Here is a 26,985-nt window from a genome sequence, read left to right as displayed (position 1 = left end):
TCATGTAGGGCAGATTCCCCATGGAGTTCACAAATAATGAATATGTTAACATGCATTTGGTGCTGGGTGCATCTGATAAAATGCTGGGTGCATCTGATACGCTGCTGCTGCTCATGCATATGCTGCACAATACCCTCAAAGGAACCATCCCCATAAGAATGTTTTTTTATTGCCTGGAGCAATGTCTTGGGGGCTGTTGATCTTCATCCATAAGTAATAGAGGTCGTCCAAGGACTAGACATACTCAACAACAGAGGACACTATTCTTGAAACTGTTCACCAATCACGTTATGTGAAGCACTCATGATAATACAAGACAGTTCCAGTTATCACAAAGACTGGTTGTTGAAGTGTTGCACAACGAACTACTGCCATATCATTGTGTTAACATCAGTGGCCAGAGGACCTCATTTGATCAGTTCAGGTTTGTGAATGGTTTTTGTACCAAGTGGAAGATAAGGGACATTTTATAAGTAACATGACATGGGCTCAAGATTTTAGGTTCACTTGTGAAGGAATTTTCAACCTCCATAACAGCCATTATTTGTCAGACAGAACGCATGTCACTCGTAAACGTGGCTTCAAGACACTCTTTAGCATAAACCTGTGTGCTGGAACTGTGGGAGGAGTACTTTTGGGCCCTTACCGATCGCTGGACAAATTTAATATGCCCCTGTCTCGTATGTTTCTTTCCAATACTTTGCCTGACACATTAAAGAACATTCCAGTTGCTGTCCAGTGTCAGCTATAGTTTCAGCATGATGGTGCACTGCCACACTTCGGAAGGAATGTGCATAACTATTTAAGTGAAGTGTTTCCAGGGAAGTGGATTGGTCGTGGGGGTCTAGTGCTCAGGCCTACATGTTCCACGGACCTCAATCCACTAGATTTTTATTTGTGGAGACAGTTAATGGAACAAGATTATAGTACTCCACCCGTGGATGTATATGACCTAATAGCTTGTGTGCATTCAACTTTGGCAATGGTGGATGCAGGTGTGTTGCTAAGGGTCCAACAAAGTATGATCCAGCTAGTGGCGAAGTGTTTGCAAATGTGAGGTTGTTGCCTTGAACATCTTCTTTGCATGTACCGGCTCTGTGAAGGTAAGCCTGGATGTTAAACATACAGAATGGAATTATTGTGCATAGTGTAAAGTGCAATATAGTGCAACTTACCTACTGTGGCTCTTTTTTTTCCATCCTCATGGGATCCATTATTATTTTCTGTTGGATTCATTTGTGTCAAGGATGAAAAAGTAGTCGTTTACGTCCATCAATAGTTCATGTTATGTGTTAATGTTTAAATAAAGGGAACATTAACAGAAAAAAATACACAGATACTGCACTGTGGAGGTGTAAATTGTATACAATTTGAAGCTTTAACTGAATAATATATTTAAAAAAAGTTTGGCATAAATGTGACTCGAATATTGGCGAGTCTGCATATTTGTCCCACACGGCATTACCTTTTATCGCTGACCTAATGAGACAGCTCTGACATAGGGCTCAAATTTCTATCAAACCTATTTGTGGAACTAGGTTTTGCTAGGCAGCCTTCTGTCTTAAATTGGTATCAGGAATTGCATGTCCACAGCCAAGTGCGTGATTTTTTCTTCATCCTGTATACTGAGCAATTCAATGGGACACTAACTTGTGGAGTTACCTGGTTTTAGAACTTCTAATGTTTGATCTCTTTTTAAATTGAGTAGAATTATGTGAGCTATTTTCTATCTCGCAGGACCAGATTTTTCACAAATTGGGGATAAATTCCATCGTTTCCTTCAGCCTTAGTTATTTTTTTTACTTTGTGAATCTCATCGTCATTAAAGGGATGTTAGGCCTGGTCATCAAAAATGACAAATGGTTCAGGTTCCATGTTAAACTGTAGGAACTCTTTCCCCAGTTGCCCAGTTGGTAACTCGGGTAGGTTAGGGACACGCAAGTTGCCGAAGTGGCATTCAATTGAAAGGAATGCACCATGTTAGTGGGCACACAGAATTATTAATATTAAAGGAATGGCTTAGATTTTTGTTTTCATTTAGTCCTTTCGTCAGTATCTTCCTGTTCTCAATGATATTTCAAAAATGTCGATTGATTCAGACTTTGCAGCCTGATTGCCTGAGAGAGAGAGAGAGAGAGAGAGAGAGAGAGACTAGTGCTTGACTTAGTATTAACTTTGTCTCCATCTCCGTAAAGAGACAAATGACGTGATGGAACACAAGCAATTTAGTTCACTTGAAAATAAATTTATTGCATACTGACAAGAGGCAAAATAGTTATACATCAGCGCTTGTAATATTGGATTCATTAAGTCATTACCTTTCTAAGAGACTCCCCCCCCCCCCCCCCCCGTCTCTCTCTCTCACACACACACACACACACACACACACACACAGAGGGAGTCCCTATAGCTAGATGTCAGATGTATGGTGGTTTGAACTAGTGGTTCTACAATCTTGGTTTTAGATTAGTACTTATATTTGTGGAAATAGTGACTGAATGTTAGGTTTTCAATTAACGTTCCAAAAATAACAGACTTTCAGTATTTGCTTAGCAGTCCATCCTGAAAAACAGCTCATACATCAGACACCATTCCAGCCGAGTCCTGTGTCATCTGTATTCTGGAAGCATAGCACTTCAAATCCTCCCAGTGGACAGAAGCCCACATAGTTTGATCCGTCAACACTTCACTAATTTACCTGAACCATGGAGATGGAAACTTGCATGCCAACAGTTCATCCTATCAGCTTCACTCTCCAGCCTGGATGCCAACCTTTCTTGTAATTTTCCCCTACGTACCTCCTATTTGTTCTACACGAGTACAACATGTTACACCTCTTGTGCTCAGTTTTGGAAGTTCGACTCTTAAATTCCTTCATTGTAACATAAGTCACACCTGTTTATTTGTGGTTTTCGTATTGCGAGAGATCTATGCGACATTTCGCTTACTCTCACTATTCATCACATTTACTTGCAATGGTAATATATTCTTTCCACATGACACATATTCTATAACCAATGTATAGTTTGATAATTTCCAAAACTACAGAGGGAAAACACACACATCAATGAGCAGATGGCCGGTTCATAAATTTGTGGCAAAAAAGGGGGGAGGGGGCACGAGGGAGATTTGAACACAAATCTCCCGCTTTGCAGTCAAACACCGTGACCACACAACAAGGACACTGTGGTTCTTGGAAATTGCTCGATGTGGCACATCTTGAGCTTGGAACATTCGCTGTTTCTATTCTGCTTACAATTTTTATTTTTTTGTTTATTTTTTTTTTTTTTTTCTACATAATGGGATCCCGGGTTCGATTCCTGGCCGGATTGGAGATTTTCTTTGCCCGAGGACCAGGTGTTTGTGTTCTCGTCATCATTTCGTCATCATTCGTGAAAGTGGTGGGATTGGACTGTGTAAAGATTGGGAATTTGTATGGGTGCTGATAACCACACAGCTGAGTACCCCACAAACTACTACTACTACTACTACTACTACTACTACTCCTCATCCACTGGACCATTTTACCAGTGAATGTAAGGGGTGCGCTGGGGAGTTTCCCTTGTAAGCATTTTGTGAACCCATCTTTTAGTGTAAAGTGGTTAGATTCCTCGCACTGTAGATTGAAACATGAAGACATTGTTGTGTTACACAGTGCTTACACACTAGTGCTGCTATTAGATGGCATTGCTGCCAAAACTGATCCCGTCTGATTTCACAGTTGGCACTTTTCAAGTATTGTCACAGCCACATGATGCGTGCACATTTCCCTCACTCACCACCACACTACAATTGTTCTGCTATTCTTGCGAGCAAGAACATGAGCAAGTGTGAGTGCTAACACTGAAAGTCAGTGGATTGTTTTGTTAAGCTCTGCTGTAAAACAGCATGATTTAGGTTTTTTATTTCCTTAGAATTTTAAGGCAAATGCAGGGATACTTAATTACCTCATCAATGGAATGTTAAATCCCAGTCCTCCTCTTCCTAGATCTGGGTTTCAAATTACACCCTGTCCTCCTTAATAGCTGAATGGTCATTGTGACGGAATGCGATGCAAAGGGGTCCAGGTTCATTTCCTAGCTGGGTTGAAGATTTTCTCCACTCAGGGACAGGGTGTAGCGTTGTCTTCATCATCGTCATGTCAGCCCCATCAACACCCAAGTCTCCGAAGTGGTGTCCACTCAAAAGACTTGCACCAGGCGACATGTCTACCCAACGGGAGGCCCTAGCCACACGACGTTTCACTTCATTTTTACACACCCTACCCCTTTCTTCATTTCCCACAAGGGAGAAACCCTTTAGTGCCAGAAGCAAAGAATATTCTTTTATTCGTTAGTTGTGGTCCTGGGTGTACAGGAATAGTCCCTAAGCTCAGTGTCATTTCTGTTTGATGTGGCACCACAAGACTGTTATTTAAGAAGAAGAAGAAGAATGGAAAGTTACACATTTGTTATTGGTTTATTATTTTCTAGGGATGATGCGCTTCAGAAGAACCAAGAGATGGAATTTGAACGAAATAAAGAGAGGTTTATGTTTCTTAAGGTATGTATGAGCACTTGAAAACTGTGTTTCTAACAAATCTTCCTTTATTTTCATGTTTTATTCATAATTAACTTATTTACATGCTTAGAGCAGTCTATAGAAGATAACTTCTTGAAGAGGTTTGTGGAGTACAGAACCATTATTATGCAGTATGTTATTTCATTGATACAGCTGACCCATTTCATTACCTCATTTACCTGAAAGCTTGAAATTTGTGCCTCTCTATTTTACCTTCAGGTTGTTTGCTAGAATATGAAATGTACACAAATAAGGTTACAAAAGCTTGTTTCTACAGAGGAATGCCTCTGCACACAGCAAATAGCTTGCCACACCTCCGTGTTGTGTCAAGTCTTGTAATGCTGCATTTTACACCTCAGTTTCCTGCTCCTGATACTGCACCACCACCACCACCACCACCACCACCACCACCACCACCACTACTTTTTATCTGGTAACTGGCTGCTGAGAGCAAAATTTTTAGTGGCCGGATCTATAAACAGCTCATATGTTAGGAAAGTAAATAGAGTCCATAACATAAAGTGCCAGCCGCACTTAGACCAGAATTGAAACGTACAGAACCAATCAGGAAGGTACGAAGGGTTACACAAAGAGATTAACAACATTAGACAGTACATTGCTTCTTAACCATCCTGTGCAAGAGTTCTGTCATTGTTCTGGTAGATGCCACTTTCCTCATCACAAGTGCTGCTCACTGCTACTTTTCAGTTTTCAGACAGATACTCAAGGTCATAACCATTACAACCCAACTGCCTACCTTAGTAATGATCTGTAGCTTATACCTCCTTGAGGCAGAGGTGGAAGAACTGTTTCATGAGTAACTGCTCCTCATTATGTTGCTGGGTGATTTCATCTTCCACGGTCAAAACCAATTGCAAAATGGTTTATAAAAGATATCTGTGTGGTGCAAAAATTGGCAATCAATACTAAATAATGAAAAATGTGAAGTCAGCCACATAAGTGCTAAAAGGAATCCATTAAATGTTGGTTGTGTGATAAATTAATAAAGTCTAGAGGCTGTAAATTCAGCTAAATACTAGAATTAAAAGTACAAACAACTTAGGTTGGAAGGAACGCTTGGAAAATGTTGTGCGGGAGAAGAGCCAAAGACTGCATTTTATTGGCTTCTGCTTAAGATGCAGAAGATCTACGAAAGAGGGCCTACACTATGCTTGCCCATCCTCTTTTGGAGTATTGCTTACCAGATAGGATTAATGAAGGCGGAGAGTGTCACTGGCATGATACAGGATTTAAAGCAGACATTATTAAAATAAAGTTGTTTTTCGCTGCGGCAGAAAATTCTCACAAAATTTTGATCACCAACTTTCTCCTACAAAATGCGAAAACATTTGTTTGATGCCAACCTACATAGGGAGGAATGATCATTATAATAAAATAATGAAAGTCAGAGCTCGCACAGAACGATGTAGGTGTTTGTTTTTTCTGTGTCGTGTTAGATAATAGAGAATCATTGTGAAGGTGGTTTGATGAACCCTCTGCCCAGGCACTTCAATGTGGTTTGCAGTGTATCCATGTAGATGTAGATGAATCACCTGGAGTCAGTGAGAATGCAGGTAGTAGCTCTTAGCTAGCTGAGCAGCTCCTCATGGGTTTTTACTGTTGTAGGATGAAAGCAGCAACTCCACAGCTTTTTAGCACCATGTATGGCATCTTTTCTGCAATGAACTTAACATTACACAGCCCTTATCTTGCATGCATGACACAATGCCATCTCCAGTGAGATTCTGATAATCTACATGGGTGGTCCCTAAGTAAAGCCATTTGAGAAGCATACTGCTCTGAAGCATATGTCACAGTATCTCAAGGGAAGGACATTGCTGAGATAGTGCAAGAAACATCAATTGTAGTTACTGTAACAGGCTGCTTCAGTGGTCTATTTTGAGAGGTGGAGGATCATTATTTGGTCTACCAGAATAGCATAGCCACTCTATCACCTAGATGCTGCAAGTTTATTCAGCAAGCGGTGAGGGTTGCCACAGCAAGATAGGTGGGTTTTGGTAGTGGAATTCTTCTGATGGGGGCCACTTCCTTCATCACAAATGCTGTTTGCTCTTAAGTTTACGCACTGACTGTATAATCATCCACTTTAGCCAGCAGCTGTGGACTCGCCATTGTATCGTACATTTGAGATTAGGACTACATAGCGGCTGCCTGACCCAATACACAGGTCTGCTGAACTCTGTTGCTGAACTTTTTGCCATTGGATGGGTCGTTGAGTCCATTTATATGTTGTTTTGCTACCTGGCGACAGAAGGCTATCATGGTATCTTGTCACATGCAGATGTAACACCAGAAGCAGTGGGGTACGTCATCAGCCAAGTTCCTGCAGTGACAGTATGTGGATCACCATGCCTCGAGATTAGTCAGCAAGACGGTGCTCTGCTTGCACTGTGGATTTACTCATGCAATGCATAACAACAGTACACTACTCTTCCAGACACCATTGCCTTAAAAAAAGTTGAAGCTATCAGAAACAGGTGAAGAGAATTACTATGACAAAGGTGACAGCCTTGTGTTAATTATATGAAATTAAATTAATGGCTATGAGAAGTAGCACAGAATTTAATCAAACAACGAAAGTAGACTTGGTGTGAACAATACGAGGTCTGCTCAAAAAAATGCTGTAGCATTCATAACATTGCGCCAATGGTGTGTTAAAGTGAAATGTGGTTGGCATCCCTGCATATGCCTGTGTGTAATGTGAGCCTGCCGGAAGTCTCATTGTTGTATGTCTGTTAGTTATTGTTCAATGCTATATTGATTAGAACATTGTGTTGCATGGTATGCGAACTTAGAGATGGCAGAGCTATAGGAGCAATGCGTCAGTGTGAAATTTTGCATGGAGCTTAAGAAAACCATTACAGACACACACTAAATGATGCAGGAACCTACTGTGTTGAGTGCTTCAGCTATACTCGGTGCTAAGAATGGTTCACACGGTTTAAAAATTGCCAACGGGAGTTAAAGATGACCTTTGTTCAGGAAGCCCTTTGACATCTACCGACAACGCTCATGTCAGAATCGTCAATGAAATTATCTGTGCCAGATGAAGAGTGACTGTCTGAAAGATTGCAGAAGATCTAATGTTTCAGTTGGATCGTGTTATGAAATCCTGACACAGCATATTGGAATGCATTCTGTTGCCACCAAGTTCGTCCCATGGCTCGTGAGTCAAGCCCAGATAGATCTTTGCCTCGCAATCTGCGAAGAGCTTTTGGATCATGCAAATGAGAATGAGATGTTCCTTAAGAGAATCATAACTGGTGACGAGAAGTGGGTCTATGAGTATGACGTTGAGACCGAATTTGTCTTCACAACGGTTCAGGAAAGGTTCTCAAGTTCTCATAGACAAAAAACTGCTCATCAAATCAAGTCCAATGTCAAAGCAGTGCGAATACTTTTCCTTGACTGAAGGATTAGTTCTTCATGAATTCATTCCACAGGGACAAACTGTTAATCAGTGGTACTATTGGGATGTGTTGTGATGCCTGTCAGAAGCAAACAGCAAAAAATGTGGTGAGACAATTAACAGCTCTTGCGTCACAATAACAAGATAATAAAAAAGAGAATTTGCAGACGGCATTTTGCGCACTCATGCAACAGGTGTACTGAGACTGCACCTGGAAGTGGAAATGGCATTGGGAGCTGTGTATCAATTGTGGAGGACGGTATTTTGAAGGAGACGATGGACAATAAGCAAAAGGTAAGCATAGGAAGATTTTGCGGAGGAAGTTCTGGAGTTCTTTGAACAGGCCACGTAAATTGCATCAGTAGGTGCACATACAACAGACGTCCATGTGTAGACAAAATTAAAATGCATTAATGTTCATTCTTCCAGGCCAAATACCTGAAATTTTAGAACAAAGAGAACTTCAAATCAGTTCTTTCGATGTAGCTGAATTATTGTTGGCATACTGTGTCCTCCAATTTTCACCTAGATTGTACTCAGGATTGAATGTTAAAGGAATCTAGCACTTGATCTTGAACACCCAACAGATAGACCTATATTACCCCCTTTATACAGTCAGAGAATTCAACAGTGGCTTCCCCAGCCCAGATAACATACGCAACGAAATGTTCACAACCTTAGTAACTATAGCAAACAAAGTATTGTGTGTTTAACAAAATTTGGTGAGAGGGTGTTTCGTCCCTTAAAGGACAAAAAGTATCATTGTACCAATATTGAAACCTGGTGAAATACCCCACATTGTAGACAGCTACAGACAGGTTAGTTTAATGGTGAATGTATGCAAACACTTTAGAACAAATGTTCAGACTTTGCTGATGTCTGGAAGCAAGAAATTTGCTTTCATCATTTCAGTATGGATTTCTAAGATCTCGATTTACACACCATTCATGACTGAAATGCCGCCAGGGAGGCCTCCAATCTATGTTTATACAGGTGCCAGTCTTCCTTGACTCGCAAAGGCATACAATACAACATGGTGACACCATGTCTTACCTATGTTACACTGGTGATGCTAACTGCCAACTTTTATTAAAATTCTTACTCCACTGGTATTTCTGAGTGAATTGAAATGGCTTTTAGTAATCAACATGTACAAGAAAACAGGATCCTTCAGTCTTGAGTGCTACCTTCATTGCAGTTACTATAAAAACAAGTGCCACTTTTTCGAGATGAAATGTATCATCAGCCTTATATGTTGGCAATTTCTGTGTTTACTATAGTCCTGTGTCACTATACTCAGCAGAACATTTTCAGCTGGTTGTTCAAAAGACGTGGTTATGAACACATCATCATGTCTTTTTATTTTGCCTATAGAATCATGTATTAGGTGCTTCAGCACAATTTGTTCCCATCACTCACACCCTGAAATAAATCTAGAGCCTTGAGTGATAGACAAATGTCATTTTCTAGGACTGACTTTGACGTCAAACTGACAAGATCACTGCCCAGAAAGCAGTTAAAGACAACCAGTAACCAGAAATTAAACTACCTTTTTCTTCCTGAGGAACACTTCTTGGGGAGCAAATAGAAATATTAACCCTGTTAGACCATAAGTATCACTTATGGATCAGCTGCATCTTCTATGTAGGCCTAAAATAACCCTGTGCACCACAAAGGAGTCTGCCTTGTGACTGTAGCTTTCTTAATGAGCCCTGTCGATAGACTCCTAGTAGAAGCAGGTATTTCAATGCCAACATCTCTTAATTAAGTGTTTTACGATTTACTGTAGACCAGAACATTCCTGTGATGCAACATTTATCCAGAGATAAATCCAGGAAGTAACCCCTGAGTCATTGATTTGTTGCAAAGGTAGCTTATAGAAACACAATCATAACCAACAGAATTACTACTTTTTAGTGACCTGATGAATTTTGCAATCTCTTTAGGGCTTGTATTTTTTAAACTAGTGTCTGGTGGTGATGCATGCAGTGTGTGCAGAGGTGAACCTAATCCATCTGCATTTGATTGTTTATTACTGAGTACTAGTATTTCAGACACGCTGGAAAACAGTTCTGTTGTATCAGTTGCATGTTCTGTATAAGGACCAAAATGAGGATGTTGAAGGTAAAATGCATATAGAAGTAGGCAGGCAGCAATTTGCTTCCTCACGCCTGATGCAAACATGATGGGAATTAGTGGTCAGTAGCGGTGCAACATTGTATGTTGGCTAGAGTAAATGTATTTCCATATCCCATAGCATCACTGTGATTGTTTTACCTACTACTTAAGTGTTTTATTTTTAACTGTTTCACATTACATGTAAAGAGTGCTTTGAGTGGAAATATAACTTATTTTACATAATGTTCCTTTCAGTGGGGAGCAAAGGCATTTCGTAACATGTTAATAGTGCCTCCGGGTTCAGGAATTGTGCATCAAGTGAATCTGGAATATTTGGCAAGAGTTGTGTTCAGTGACTCAGAAGTACTATACCCTGACTCAGTTGTAGGCACTGATTCTCATACTACAATGATAAATGGAATGGGTGTTGTTGGATGGGGTGTTGGAGGTAAGAATTATGCCTGACATTAAATTTGTATCACCTGTAAATAATCTTTTTACTTAAGTTACTTCATTTTTCTTACATTGCTGTTCTGTAATTGTTAAGCCAGCAAGGAGATAAGATTCGCTGACTTGCCTAGTTCTCTATTTATGTAATAAATGTGTGGGTTCAGTGAAACTGACTCAATGAACATTCATTTGTCACATTACTTACAGTTATTGGACTAGCTGGTGTTTGTGGAGGGGCTTAAATGCATTCCAAATTTAACACTGGTGAAAACAGAGTACTCAGTTTATGAATAATGTGCATCATGTGATCTTACCAGCATTGTAAATTACACTAGGTTACAAAATATATCAATTAACTTTCAGAACTTCCTGAAAGAAAGAAACCATACTATGAAACATTGAACTAAGAACTTTCAGAATGGAAAATAATACTGAAAACAAATTTATAATGTAATAATTTCAAACAATGGAAAATCCATGATGGAATGACAATATTATGAGAAGGATAGTTGCTACTCACCACATATGGAGAGGTTGAGTTGCAGATAGGCACAACAAAAAGACACTGTCAAACAAAACTTTTGGCCAAACCGGCCATCATCAGAATTAGACAACATACACTTATGCAAATGCAACTCGTGCACACATGACCACAGTCTCTGGCTGCCAAGCCCAGATTACAAGCAGCAGTGCATGATGGGAGGAGCAGACTGGATGGTGGAGGTAAGGAGGCAGCTGGGGTGGGGAAGAGGAGGGATAGCAGGGGACAGTAAAGTGCTGCTTGTGGGAGCATACAGGGACTAGGTTGGGAGAGGGTAGGGCAGCTAGGTGCAGTTGGGAGGCTAGACGGAGGGCAGGATGAGGGGGAGGGTGTGGCAGGAAGAAAGTAGAGAAGTAAAAAGACTATGGATCTGTTGGTGGAATAGCAGGCTGTGTAGTACTGGAATGGGAACAGGGAAGGTGGATAGGTGGGTAAAGGACAATGAGTAAAGAAGGTTGAGGACAGGTGGTTTATGGGAATGTAGGATATGTTGTAGGGAGAGTTCCCACCTGTGCAATTCAGAAAAGTTGGTGTTGGCGAGAGGGATCCAGATGGCGTAGGCTGTGAAGCAGCCATTGAAATAAAGAATGTGTTGGACAGCTTGCTCACCAACTGGGTGGCCCACTGTTTCTTGGCCACAGTTCATTGTTGGTCATTCATGTAGATAGATAGTTGGTTCTCATGCCCACACAGAACTCAGCAGAGTGGTTGCAGCTTAGCTTGTAGATCACATGTCTGGTTTCACAGGTAGCCCTGCCTTTGATGGGATAGGCGATGTCAGTGACTGGACTGGAGTAGGTGGTGGTGGTGGTGGTGGTGGTAGGATGTATGTCCCATACATCCTTGCATCTAGGTCTGTTACAGGAATATGAGCCATGAGGCAATGGGTTGGGAGCAGGATTTTTGTGGGGATGGACAAGAATATTGTGTAGGTTCGGTCGGTGGTGGAATACCACTGGGAAGGATAGTGGGTGGACACTCATTTCAGGGCACGATGAGAGATAGTCGAAACCCTGGTGGAGTATGTGATTCAGTTGCTCCTGTCCTGGTTGGTGCTGAGTCGCGAGGTGAATGCTTCTCTGTGGCCAGACATTGGTTGAGCACGTACAAAAGTAGTTGAAGCAACTTAACTGGTTCGCATTGGGATGACAGCTATAAGGCATTGCCATGTTTCAGTATGGTATTGCCTGGTGCAGCAGGGAGCGCTGGTTGCTTCATGCAATTGTGTCTTAAGATATAAGTTTAGTTTCATTAGATGTGCATAAAAAAATTGTTTCATGTAAATGAAGCAAAGCTGCATTCATTTCTCTACTTAGTTTCTCTGTCAAGTTTTTACTTCATGTGTAAATAATTAAAAACCATGGTTTCTAGATATGCGTATGTTCCCCGCAATGCAGTCATTCTCATTGGATTCAAAAGCAACTATTCGGTTAAAAAAACATTTTTTTTTTCATGTCCTATAGTTACACATCATTGCTTGTAATGAACTAGTTTTCTTCTCGCTGCTGCCACATTTATTGTGACATTTCAAAAATAAATAAACCACTGGGCATATTTTGAAAAGTTTCCAATGAAGAATGTAGTTGCTGGACAGTTAACATTTGGTGCTTTTTAAGTCATACATTGCTGCATACAAAATATAGCAAACTTTTTTTTTTTTTTTTTGTGGAAGGAGTGTGATACGTCTTTCCATGATTGATAAAATGTTTGGGTTACATTGGAGGCTTCGAACAACAAGGTTGGCAGCTAAGTGCCACACGTGAGGCTAATACCACCTGGTATGGCCTGCTACACGAAGTGCAGATCTGTCGCACATTTCTCTTCCTTATACGCTGCTGATACAAGCCAAAACTAGAAATAAAGAAGTTTTTGGAATGGAAAGACAAGGAAAGTCATCAGCTGAGGGTGGTGATGGGATGTTTTTTCAATCTGTGCTCTCCCATTTCAGGAAAATTCCACATGCGTAAAAGAGACATGAAAACTAAATTCTTGTTACTTCTGAATAAGCAGCTGGACAGAACTGAAAAAGACAAGTTCATATTTTCCTTGTCGTGGAATTCTTTCATTTCTTCAAAAACATTGTTTACCTGCATACAGAGTTCAAACAATGGAAACTCCAAGTTGGAAAATCAACAATATTGCAAAAAAGGATAGATTGCCACTCTCCATAAAGATGACCCTGTTGAGTTTCAGACAGCCACAACAAAAAGATTGTTACACATTATAGCTTTTGGCCAGGCTCTGTTCAGCAAGGAAAGCACAAGCAAATACATCTTGTGCATATACGATCACTAACATCAGCAACATTGACCAGAATGTGCACACACTGTTGTTGCTTCCTGTGTGTAGCACACCTGTAAAATATGAGATGGTTTTGCATTTAATGTAGTTAAGTAGTTCAAGAAAACTGCATGTAAAATAATCACAGAATACTGAAAACCCATTGATACCATATTGGATAACCATAAAATGTCTATAGGAAAATTACAATGAAATTGATCTAGCTTCTTTTACTCTTAACAGCCAACATCTTGGTTTCATTGGGTAAGGGATATACAGAAAGGATGAAGAGTTAATGTACACAAATATCAGAAAGAGAGATACGGAAGGAGTGAAAGAAAATGGTTCATGCAATTACATTTAACACAAAAAATGTAAGGTATAAAATGAATTCTCTCTCTGTTTTGTGTGTGTTGGTATCTCTGAACACCTGTAAAATGTTTTATGTTCAGATAATGCAAGTTGTGTGAAAGGTGGAGATAAAATAGCAATACATTGTTGACACTCTGAAGAAGCAAAGGAAACCAGAGGAGGATATTTTGAAAATATCGATTAATCCCATTCGTTAATACTGTTTTCAAATATTGGAATGACTGAAGTAACTCTGAATGCAAAAACCAGTGGGTGGGTCTCTATAATTTTTTTATTTTTTAATGTAAATATCATACCACAGCTCCACACGTCAAAGGCCATTCTCTACATATGTGTGTATAAGCTGTACTGGCATAATAATTCTTGAAAATCTCATTGGGTTTTTGTCAATACACTTACACCCATCAAAATTCTGTTGATGGAATTTTAAGTGCCAAGCTTTCTGTGACAGGAATCTTCCCTTAAGGTGCATTTAAGAAAACCATATTTTCCACTAATATTGATGTGTACTACAGGTATTTGTCAATATATTGCTGAGAGGTTGCTGGTGTTGCCAACCAAAGGTAGAGAAAATTTCATATTGCAGGGCAATATTTAATCTCCTACCTTCTATGTAAATGCTTCCTTCTTGCTGTCATCTTTGTTTCCTACTTTTCTCACCCACAATGGTGCAGTCAAGCATGTAAGTGGAAAAAAAATTCACTTTTGTTCTAATTTTAAAAATTTGTGTGCGTGCATCTAGCCACCTGTTTTGTCTAGTGTGTGTGTTTTTTTTTTGTGTGCAGCAGTGGAGAAGTGGACTAACAAGAGAACTATAAATTTCATAAATTCAATTAATCTTTGATCAGAGTTTTGGGCTACAATCAATGTATACAAAAGGTCAGTTGTCAAGCTGTTGCCGATAAGGTCAGAAACACAGTCTCGTGAGCTGCTTTACGAGGATGGTTTGAAAAGTTCTCGTAATCACCACGAGAGGTCAGTGCTAGCGCAACAAGTTGTTAATGTGATAGTCATTGGACTGTTGCCTTTAAACATGTGCCACATCAGTGCTATTGGAAGAGAGCTGCAGTGGTGACGTGGCTCTGTTGTTTCTACGTAGTGATTTCCGAAGATGGGGGGGGATAAAGATTTGAGTAGTGATTAAGTACTTCATAAAGAAAGGTATGAAAGCAAAGGACATTCATGCAGATTTCGAGAATACACTGGGGAATCTGCTTCTTCATATTCAACTGTTGCCACGCAGACAAATGAATTTAAATTTGGTCGGGAGAGCTTAGATGATGAAGCGCACAGTGGTCGGCCAAGAAATCATTGCAAAAGTGCACAAAATAGTCGTGGAGGATCACAGATTGAAAGTGTGTGAAACTGCTCCTGCTTGCCAGATGTCATTTGAAAGGGCATATCATGTTTTAACTGAAGAATTAGATACGAAAAAATTATCTGCAAGATGGATGCTGTGGCTCTTGGCACTGGATCAAAAATGCATGAGAATGGACATGGCAAAATTACATGAACTAAGTTATGAATTGTTGCCGCACCCACCTTATTCACATGATATGGCTCAATCAGATTTCCATCTCTTCCCAAAAATGAAAATTTTTCTTGTTGGACGAAGATTCACTTCAAACAAAGAACTGACTGCTGGAGTTGACAGCTATTTTGCAGGCCTGGAGGAAACTCATTTTATAGATGGGATCAAGGCACTGGAACATTGTTGGACCAAGTGCATTAATTTAAAGGAGAATACATTGAAAAATAAAATAAAAAAGTCAGTGATGTAAGTACTTTTTTGTATTCCGTTCTGAGAAATTTTCAAACCACCCTCATATGTTTCTGTGTGCTGACTGGAAACCTGTGCCATTTCATCAGGATGGTGGTACAACAAAGTGTGTGGTGTCATTGCAATAAAACAAGATTAAATATTACTTCCTATATTCCTCAGAGTGAAATCTGCTGGATCTAGAGGCAGAATCGGGGCTGCCAAGCATCGCTGCATCAGTTCCAAGCACATGCTGGTGACTTAGTGAGGCATGTTGCCCACCAATTGGCACTTCCCATCAGTTGGTCTGCTACAAAAGACACCGTAACATTGTACTGTATGTGTTTGGCTCACACACTGCCCTGAGAGTCCTCAGTTCCTCTCAGGTCTGCCTGTGTTGTCCCATCAGATGGAGAGCGATGTCGAATGTCGTGATGCCGTTGTGCCATGAACTGGAACTGTGATGGTAGACTTGTGGACTACGAGCAGTGATGGCTTGAGTAACTGGATGCTAGTTCGTAGTTTCCTTGTTTTCATATTTGTGGTGATCACATAGAGGAGCGAGAGTATGAACAGTATTGGAACAATCTCACACAGGATGTTAGAAGATGACAATCAGAGAATGGAGTGCGAAGACTTAAATGCCATCAATCCTACTGATCAACTGCATCTAGGCATTGAGGGGCCACTTTACTGTACGATGTCATTTATAGTGGCAGAATTGCTCATTATGAGTCATTGTCAGTCTTCAGTTTTGCTGTATTGGCTTAATGAATTTGTTTCACTATCAGAACAGCTTTGTCAAACGTGTGATAGGTGTTGTAGCAGCCTACTTAATACCTACTACATAATGTTATGAGAAAAACAGAGGCAGGTGTTGATATCATAGTTTTTGTGACTGACTGATAGTTTCGAAATGTTTATGTCTAGTGACTAGCTCGTGGTAATAGTTCTGTGCACTTGAGCAATGCCAGGCTGTAGGGCCCTAGAAGAATCTTCTCTCTTCCATTCCCTTGCTATCTTGGCTTTACAAGAATGTTCTCTCTCTCATTCTCTTGCTATTTTGGTGTGCAACAATATAAATAAAATGTACTCTTATTTCAGACTTACCATAGTGAAATCCTTCAGTATTATCAAAGCACTTCATACTTCATGTACCAAGAGGCTTATGTGTAGTGCACTCTCGTGGTACATTAAACTTCTGTACGAATCAAGAGTTGCTAAAAACTGAAGAGTGATTGCCAGTCAGGTTACAGCTGGTTTACAGTTTGTTTTATTCTATTGGTTTCAGCCATCTTGGACCAATTGCTTGTACAATATACTCGAAATTGTTTCTACATTTTGATAAAATTCCAGAAAAGATATGTATCAAGTATCAGTTCGCGAGTTACATTTTTTTTAAGCACTTACTTAAAACAGAGCATATATCCAAAAGTCTCTCTTTATTTCTCGTTTTATTCCTGGTTTTATTCCTGGTATGATTTAAAAGCTGCAGATCTCCAGTCACTTCCACTAGCTCCTATCCATGCATTTAGTGGCAGTACTGAGGCCCCTTCAACACTTCTAGTCCAAAAATGTATTATCCTAGACATTACCGGGCAATAGTGGCTGGTAAGGTTGTAGTATATTGGCTGCAATTTGTATTGCCGCTATGTTGCCATACAAAAATGTTGGGATATATTGTCAGCAATGTACAATTTTTATGAGCCACGTATGTGTTCCTTTAAAGACTCAGAAATCTCTTGGTAACATAAAGTTCAGTGACAGGTTTACACAAATTACCTAAACTGCTTGGAAATCAGTCTCATTTCTCGTGAGATTTTATAGTGTGTCTGTGAAGACTAAAATTAATCATCAATTTGAATTTAGATCTTGACTGATGTTAGAATTTAGTAGTTTAGGACACTAAATGGTCAGGTCATTAGTGCCGTTGCACAGAAGAAATAGGTGAAAAATCTAGTTAAAAAAGTTAAAACAAACAGTACAAACATACATGATTTTAAAACAAGACACTGACATCAAGAGATTCTTGGAAGATCTTTCATAAAATTCAGATAAAACACCTGAAGTAATTGTACAAAATAGCAGCACAGATACTTTCAAAAAAAGGGCCAGATTACTTAGAAATGATTGGGTGATCAAAGAACTTCTGCAATACACTAAAATCTCAAACCAAATTTTTTGGGTAGAAGCCCTGATGATACACACAACCTTAAAACACGAAAAATCTCATCTTAGTCATCTAAAATAGAGGGCAGGTTCTGTGAGATATGTAGGTCTGCTCTCAGGTCATCATACAAAAAACACACAGTTAAAAATCCAGTATTGAAAGCTGTGTTGCACATCTTTGACACACTCCTACCATAAGATGAAGCCACATGTTAAGGGGAAACAACCTACTTATGGCCTTGGAAGAGCCATTTCCTCAGCGCATCATTTTTGAAAGTAGGTAAGCCACAGTCACACTAAAGGTTTCACTGACTGCATCTTGTTGCTCCTCGTACTAACACTTCATCTTCTGGGTCACATTGGTGATTGCCTGTCCACATTGGAATGGAACAGTTTGCAGGAAGTTGAGGGGAATAAGTCTTGTTGACAGGTTCCCTTCCCAGGTCATTATGTGCTCAGGAATCCAACAGAAATTTATTTCCTTTTCCTGCTTTTGCAAGATAAGAACCACATCTTAGATGTCTGAACAATAGCAAAAAGGGTGCTTTGGGAATCTGAGCAAGTGAATTTCTTGTTATGATGTCTTTTTATCTGCCCCTTAGGATAGCAGACCATTCCATACAGTAAACTGCTCCAGGAGTCCTATGCCAAGGATACATTCAGAGACCATGACAGAGCAGCCATCCTCATAAAGGACAAGGCTGCTAACATGGACGGGAAATCTAACCTCATGAGAGACAGTGCCTGCATCACATGGGACGTGCTAGTAAACATGATTAGCGAATGCAACCCTAGAAAACATACATTTTTTCCCTTGTTCGTATTGTTGTCCTGTTGTTTTGTCTGTAGTGTACTTGCTTAAAAACTTCAATATCTATGAACATTTTAAAGACAAAAAGGAAAGTTCTGTTTCCAGTCAGTAAGGACATCAGCTTATAAAATTTCACAAAACTGGACACGCTCACTCCAGAGAGTGCACTTCTATTTAGATAACATCAAATTTTATGGAAATTATTTCTGTTAATTTAATAAGAAAGAACCACAGGCTTTGTAGAAAACATGGATGTTAAGTCAATCTCCAAAGTACCCATAGGAAATGTGATAGGATCATTACTTTTTGCATTGTATATAAATGAAAATGATCTAGCAGAAAGTGTCAGGCACTCCCTAAGACTGTTTGCAGATGGCACAGTTGTCTATAAGAAAATAGCAACCCCAGAAGGCAGTAGCAATTTACAGCATGACCTACAGAGGATTGATGTATGGTGCACCCTCTGGCAGGCAGTTGACCTTGAATGTAAATAAACGTAACATGTTGTGCAGACATGGGACAAGTAATCCACTATTGTACAACCATGCTGTTGATGACCAACTGCTGGAAAACAATATATACCCTAAAATATGTACAGGTAACTATACAGTGCAACCTTAAGTGGAACTGCCACATAAAAGAAATAGTAGGAAAAGGAGATGCCAGACACATACGAAGGAAGATTGTAAGAAAATGTAACATCCATAAAGGATGTGGCTTTATAAAGTGCTTGTTTGATTCTTGAGTATTTTTCATCAGTATGAGATTCTTACAGGTAGGACAGATAGAAAAGGTAGAACGAAATTTGGTGTTTTTCATCACGGGGTTGTTTTGTTTGCACGAGAGCATTACCTAGATGCTCAACAAATTCCACTAGCAGAAGCTGAGAGATAGGCATTCTGCATCATGGAGAGGTGCACTATTGAAATTTTGAGAGAGCAGTTTCTGGAAAGAGTTGGGTAACATATTACTGCCTCCCACATATATCTCACAAAATGACTGTCAGTGAGCCTTATTGGCTCTAACTTCCTGAATTTTCATTCCACTATCTTTCTTCCCACATGCCATTCAGGAGTCAGGTTGAGGGGGGACGCGGGGGGCATGAGTTAGTGGCACCAGAAGTATGCTCCACTACACACTGTTCGGCATTTTGCAGAGTATGATGCAGATGAAACATGAACATGAGGAAAAAAAGTATCTGGACACAGCAAGAGATGAACCCACTACACACAGTTACATCTACGCACTATTTCCAACTTCGTACCTCTAACAACTACTCTAACTGACCTCCTGCACCTAGCAACCGTATGTTGTATATTATGATCTTCTGAAAAGTCTAATTACTGATCTGTTATTAACTGATGTTTAATAATAACAAATCCCAACAAGAACGACATGTTTTTGTTTCATCTCCGAATTGCTATTGTCATAAAACGAGTGTACTTTCACAACAACTTAAAACACGAACAACTGAATACAAAAATTCTTAAACCACCAGTATAATGTTGCTTGTCATTTTATTACAACAAATAATACCCATGACAATGTGTTTTCAAGAGATCCAAAATGTGATGGTGCCTTGAAACAGCATATATTCATGGGATGTAAGTTATACACTGCCCAGTCACATTACTGTGACCACCTGTCCAAAGCTTGAATAATCACATTTTGCAGCCCTACCACTGCAAGACATGTGGGAAGAGTCAGTGAATGTGCAGACAAGGATTTGAAGCCATGCTGACTTCAGACCTATGGCCAGCTGCACTAGGTTTCTTGGTTGAGCATGGCGCGAACAGCCTGATCAAGATGGTTCCATGGTTCCACAGATCATTGATTCAGTTTAGTTCCAAGGTCTTTGGTAATCGGGGGGAGGGGGGGGGGGGGGCGGTAAACTCGTCCTTGTCCTCTTCGAACCATACGCATACACTGCGTGCTGTGGGGCACATTGCATTGTCCTGCTGGCAAAGGCCATCGTGCCTAAGAAAACCAAATTCCATTTAGGGATGGATATGGTCACCAATCATAAATGCATAATTGTATTGATCCTGTGTCCCTTCCAGAATGATTAAAATGTTCTCAAGACCATAATGCTTGTTCCTCCAGCCTGGATCCTTCCAACAGTTGTTGCAGGCTATTTGATTTCAAGTGATTCACACTGTATATTCCAATGGCCATGTATCTGATGGTGCATAAAATGTAATTTTTCTGAAGAGGACGCCTGTAACCACGTAGTGTATGTCCAGTTCTGATATTAGGTATGAATTCTAGTCTTCATCACCAATGAACAGCAGTTAACATGGTTACATCAACCAGGCACATGCTGTAGAGGCCCCATTGAGGAGACACTGTTGGTAACCCCCTGGTTGATTTGGTTGATATGTGGCACACCTGTTTCTCCATAAACATCTCCACAGCCATTGCTCACTCCTGTTGTCTATGGCCCATGGTGCACCAGTTGCCTCGGTGCATGTTTTGGACAGCACCATTTTGCTGTTCACGGTGTACTTTAACCACGGCAGTGTGTGAACCGTTTCCAGAATTACCCATTTTGGAAGTGCTTCCACCCATGGCCTGAAAGCCTATCATCATGCCCTGTGTGAGATCAGATAAATTGTTTCATTTCTGCATTATGGCAACGACTGCACTGTTGCCTGTCTCCCTCCTCCTCCTCCTCCTCCTCCTCCCCCTCCCCCTCCCCCTCCCCCCTCCCCCCCCCCTCCCCATAACCCACAGCTCCACGTCAAAGTTAGCTATCGTGCCCCATGTGAGGACGACTTTAGATCTATCAGTGTAAACTCTAATAAAATTGGGTGGTAGTTTAGAACATTGTAAAATTTATTTTTAAAAAATATTGGGAAAATTCTTTCCGAAACCCATTCAATTCAAAAGATAACCTGGGTGTCTTTAGTAGCCAGACACTTCCCTACTCCATCTCTGGCTTTCAACCTTAATTCCATCCACATGTAATGTCTCAAGGCTCTCCTTTGCCCAGATCCCAAATGGCCTCGTTCTCCGCGACTAGGCCATGGTTGCCAGTGCTGATGACTTTGAAACAGACAGAACCCAGAGTGCTTGGTGTACCTTGAGAAATGTTGAATAGACAGTGGAGGCTCACCAGCCTCTGCACGTAAGATAGAAACCAGACTTACTGGATAAGCTAGATTTGACAGTCTAACACTCATGGTGAACCACATCCATCATTTTGAAGTATAAAGGCCTTGCTGATCGATGTGTGTGGTATTCAAGCTGGGCTGTGTGAGGGATTTATAAAATTACAGCAGATGTACCTTGTCTGCTCCTAAACACATATGACTTACACACTCTAGAATATTTAAAGCCTTGAGGCATCGTGATTTCAGGTCTTTAAGGAGTGGCAGCCACATTTGTTGTTCATCAAAAGTGAGAGCCACCTATTTCACCTTTTCCTTAAAAGTGAGAATTGTATCCCCCAGTTTTAAAACAAGTAAATTAAAAAAGGGAGTAACAGCAATTAGAATCAACAATTTTCTCCAAAGAGAACTTGAAACCTGTGGTGTTAGCCTATTCTACAATTGGCTGATTGTCAAACGCAGTTGTCGAGTAGCTGTTTTTGCAGGGCTGGAGAATGTACAGGAGCTGGAGAAGGCATCTACAAATAAGCAACACTGTCCAGAAGTCCATTCCTCCAAGTAGTATCATAGGCATTTTCCAAATTCAAGAATACACTGATCAGGTATTACATACAAAGGAAAGCTTTTTGAATTGCTGCTTCTAGCCAGGTCACAGCAATCCTAAGCCATCTACATCAGGAGGTGTAACACCATAGTATCATGTTTCAACATGTGATTTAATTGATAGTTCTTCCAGATATGTAGAATTTGAAAGAGACATTAACTTTTGGAATATGTTACCAAAATCAGATTAGAAACTCATGAAATCTTCTCGGGTGATCAGCCGAGTAAAGGCGTCGTCTTCTCGCAACGTTTCGAAGGGTTTCGTACCCATCATCTTCAAGCGAAGTGTCGAGATGCTGTGTTGCGCGGTCCTATAAAGGCTCCTGGACCAGTGACTGATTCCGGGCGCCGACCAATCAGGTACCTGCGGAATCGGCCGCCGCTCCAGTGGTGGGGGGTTCGCGGCGCGGACCGGGCGTCGAGTCCCTGCCGGTTCCTAATACGTCCGTGGCCGCTACCGTCTTCGTGCCGGAGCGTTCTCTTCTAATTTTAGTTATTGCGGGATTCCACGCTGTACTGAGTTGGAAACCAGTGTCTCGATTGATCAGGTTGCTGTTCAACCGAATTTCTACAGCCTCTTTGAAAACTGAATCCCAAAATCCTTTAGCGTCACACAGCTTCTTCGTACCCTCAAAGAGGAAGGTGTGTCCTTCGTTAAGGCTATGTTCCGCTACCGCCGATTTTTCTGTCTGACCAAGGCGTACATTTCTAATGTGTTCCGAGCGCCTCTGCGTGATGCAGCGCTGCGTTTGTCCGATGTATTTCGTACCACATTCACATTCAATACTGTATACGCCCGGAGTCTGCAGTCCTAGGTGGTCTTTGACTGAGCCAAGTATGTCCTTAATTTTACTTGGGGCATGAAAACTTGTCTTGATGTTGTGTTTCTCCAGAATGCGGGCAATCTTGGCTGTTGGCGGTCCCGCGTATGGTAGAAATGCCAGGCATCTGGTCTCATCTTCTTCTTCTGGTGTGTCTACCTTCCTGCTCTTGTGTAGGGCGCGCGAGATTTGCGTCTCATTATAACCGTTGCTGCGGAAGGTCTTCCTTAGGTGTTGTAACTCTGCAGGTAGGCTGTCATCATCACAGATAGACTTGGCTCTGTGCACAAGTGTGTTAAGCACTGAGTTGCGTTGTGCTGGGTGGTGGCAACTCTGTGCATGAAGGTATAAATCCGTATGTGTCTTCTTCCTATACACAGCGTGACCCAAGGTGCCATCAGGGTGCCTCTTGATTAGAATGTCAAGGAAGGGCAAGCTTCCGTTTTCTTCCACCTCCATGGTGAATTGTATGTTGCTGTGTATGCTGTTGAGATGTCGCAGGAAGTCTTGCAGGTTCTCTCTGCCATGTGGCCACACGACAAAAGTGTCATCCACATATCTGTAAAAGGTTTTAGGTTTCAATGGGGCGGTGTCCAGGGCTATGTCTTCAAAGTGCTCCATGTAAAGATTAGCGATGCCTGGAGCTAAGGGGGACCCCATGGCTACACCATCCACTTGTTCATAAAATTTGCCTCCACACTTGAAGTAGGTGTTTGTTAACACATGCCGGAACAGCTTTATTGTGTCCTCACTAAAGCGTGTTTCGAGCAGCGCTAGGGAGTCTTCCAGCGGTACTTGTGTGAAGAGTGAGGTGACGTCAAAGCTGACAAGAAGATCTTCTTTATCCAGGCGAAAGCCTTGTAGTACCTTCACAAACTCCGCCGAGTTCTTGACATGGTGCTCACAGTGACCCACGATTGGTTTGAGCAGTTGTGCTAGGTACTTGGCTAAACCATATGTTGGTGAGTTGATGGTGCTCACTATGGGTCGCAATGGAACTCCGTCTTTGTGGATCTTGGGGAGCCCATATAGCCGTGGTGGTGCCGGTGCTCTGGGGTACAGCTTCCTGATGACGTCCTTTTCCAGTCCAGAGTCATTGAGCAAGGCGATGGTCTTGCGAGTCACGGAAGCTGTCGTGTCCTTGTCCAGTTGCTTGTAGGCAGTATCTTGTAGCAGTGAGTTTATCTTCTGCCAATAATCTTCTTTCCTCAGTATCACCGTGGCATTGCCTTTGTCAGCAGCTAGAACGACAGTGTCCTCATCCTCACGTAGGGCCTTAAGAGCCTTCCATTCAGCAGACGTTATGTTGTTCTTGGGCATTTTTGCCTTCTCCAGGACCCTGCACGTCTCTCTCCTAACTTCCTCAGCTGCCTCCGTAGGGAGGCCGCGCAGGGTCCTGGAGAAGGCAAAAATGCCCAAGAACAACATAACGTCTGCTGAATGGAAGGCTCTTAAGGCCCTACGTGAGGATGAGGACACTGTCGTTCTAGCTGCTGACAAAGGCAATGCCACGGTGATACTGAGGAAAGAAGATTATTGGCAGAAGATAAACTCACTGCTACAAGATACTGCCTACAAGCAACTGGACAAGGACACGACAGCTTCCGTGACTCGCAAGACCATCGCCTTGCTCAATGACTCTGGACTGGAAAAGGACGTCATCAGGAAGCTGTACCCCAGAGCACCGGCACCACCACGGCTATATGGGCTCCCCAAGATCCACAAAGACGGAGTTCCATTGCGACCCATAGTGAGCACCATCAACTCACCAACATATGGTTTAGCCAAGTACCTAGCACAACTGCTCAAACCGATTGTGGGTCACTGTGAGCACCATGTCAAGAACTCGGCGGAGTTTGTGAAGGTACTACAAGGCTTTCGCCTGGATAAAGAAGATCTTCTTGTCAACTTTGACGTCACCTCACTCTTCACACGAGTACCGCTGGAAGACTCCCTAGCGCTGCTCGAAACACGCTTTAGTGAGGACACAATAAAGCTGTTCCGGCATGTGTTAACAAACACCTACTTCAAGTGTGGAGGCAAATTTTATGAACAAGTGGATGGTGTAGCCATGGGGTCCCCCTTAGCTCCAGGCATCGCTAATCTTTACATGGAGCACTTTGAAGACATAGCCCTGGACACCGCCCCATTGAAACCTAAAACCTTTTACAGATATGTGGATGACACTTTTGTCGTGTGGCCACATGGCAGAGAGAACCTGCAAGACTTCCTGCGACATCTCAACAGCATACACAGCAACATACAATTCACCATGGAGGTGGAAGAAAACGGAAGCTTGCCCTTCCTTGACATTCTAATCAAGAGGCACCCTGATGGCACCTTGGGTCACGCTGTGTATAGGAAGAAGACACATACGGATTTATACCTTCATGCACAGAGTTGCCACCACCCAGCACAACGCAACTCAGTGCTTAACACACTTGTGCACAGAGCCAAGTCTATCTGTGATGATGACAGCCTACCTGCAGAGTTACAACACCTAAGGAAGACCTTCCGCAGCAACGGTTATAATGAGACGCAAATCTCGCGCGCCCTACACAAGAGCAGGAAGGTAGACACACCAGAAGAAGAAGATGAGACCAGATGCCTGGCATTTCTACCATACGCGGGACCGCCAACAGCCAAGATTGCCCGCATTCTGGAGAAACACAACATCAAGACAAGTTTTCATGCCCCGAGTGAAATTAAGGACATACTTGGCTCAGTCAAAGACCACCTAGGACTGCAGACTCCGGGCGTATACAGTATTGAATGTGAATGTGGTACGAAATACATCGGACAAACGCAGCGCTGCATCACGCAGAGGCGCTCGGAACACATTAGAAATGTACGCCTTGGTCAGACAGAAAAATCGGCGGTAGCGGAACATAGCCTTAACGAAGGACACACCTTCCTCTTTGAGGGTACGAAGAAGCTGTGTGACGCTAAAGGATTTTGGGATTCAGTTTTCAAAGAGGCTGTAGAAATTCGGTTGAACAGCAACCTGATCAATCGAGACACTGGTTTCCAACTCAGTACAGCGTGGAATCCCGCAATAACTAAAATTAGAAGAGAACGCTCCGGCACGAAGACGGTAGCGGCCACGGACGTATTAGGAACCGGCAGGGACTCGACACCCGGTCCGCGCCGCGAACCCCCCACCACTGGAGCGGCGGCCGATTCCGCAGGTACCTGATTGGTCGGCGCCCGGAATCAGTCACTGGTCCAGGAGCCTTTATAGGACCGTGCAACACAGCATCTCGACACTTCGCTTGAAGATGATGGGTACGAAACCCTTCGAAACGTTGCGAGAAGATGACGCCTTTACTCGGCTGATCACCCGAGAAGATTTCACGAATGGAATACGCCGAGAAAGTCTCAAATCACAGATTAGAAACTGTTGAAGAGTTATCTTTAGAGTAGTTGTAAAAACCATAAATTCATAGAGAAGCTTCACATTCTGAATCCTATTTTTACACCTACAAGGTGTAAGGACCAATTAGTGACAGAAGGAGATGTTGCATAAAGTGCTTTAAAGGTATTCAATACAAGGCGAGGTAGGCTGCTTGAGCAGTCCTAGCCCAGGTATCCACGGCTCGTGGTTTAGTGGCTAGCATTGCTGCCTTTGGATCACAGGGTCCCAGATTAGATTCCCTGCCAGATTGGGTTTTTCTGTGCCCGGAGCTGGGTGTTGGTGTTGCCCTCAACAATCCATCATCATCATCATCATCATCATCATCATCATCATCATCATCATCATCCTAGCCCAGCCAGAAACCCATATTCAGCTCCTTAGCTCAGGTAGACGCATTGTGCAATGACGACATAGTACTCAGCTCGGCATAGAGGAAGAACATCTGAGCAGCCAAAGACTTTCTAGTAAGTTTAAGTTGTTTTGTCAATCATTGTGAAAAAATTATGATCTACCATGTGTTCTAATTCACTTTAATTTGTTTCTACA

At 41.7% G+C, this 26,985-nt stretch overlaps 1 protein-coding gene across 1 annotated transcript in view; it reads left to right on the top strand.

The window, feature by feature from the left end:
• The window catches only part of LOC126260962 (cytoplasmic aconitate hydratase-like), a 322,737-nt gene that overhangs the window by 97,719 nt on the left and 198,033 nt on the right, over positions 1-26,985 (top strand). Inside the window, exons 5-6 of the mRNA XM_049958487.1 lie at positions 4,473-4,542; positions 10,364-10,556. Coding sequence (XP_049814444.1) covers positions 4,473-4,542; positions 10,364-10,556 — 263 coding nt within the window. The remainder of the gene's footprint in view (positions 1-4,472; positions 4,543-10,363; positions 10,557-26,985) is intronic.

This window comes from Schistocerca nitens, chromosome 5, assembly GCF_023898315.1.
Source record: "Schistocerca nitens isolate TAMUIC-IGC-003100 chromosome 5, iqSchNite1.1, whole genome shotgun sequence".
Lineage (NCBI taxonomy): Eukaryota > Metazoa > Arthropoda > Insecta > Orthoptera > Acrididae > Schistocerca > Schistocerca nitens.
Note: the sequence above shows the minus strand (reverse complement) of the source record. Positions and strands in the feature narration are given on the sequence as shown.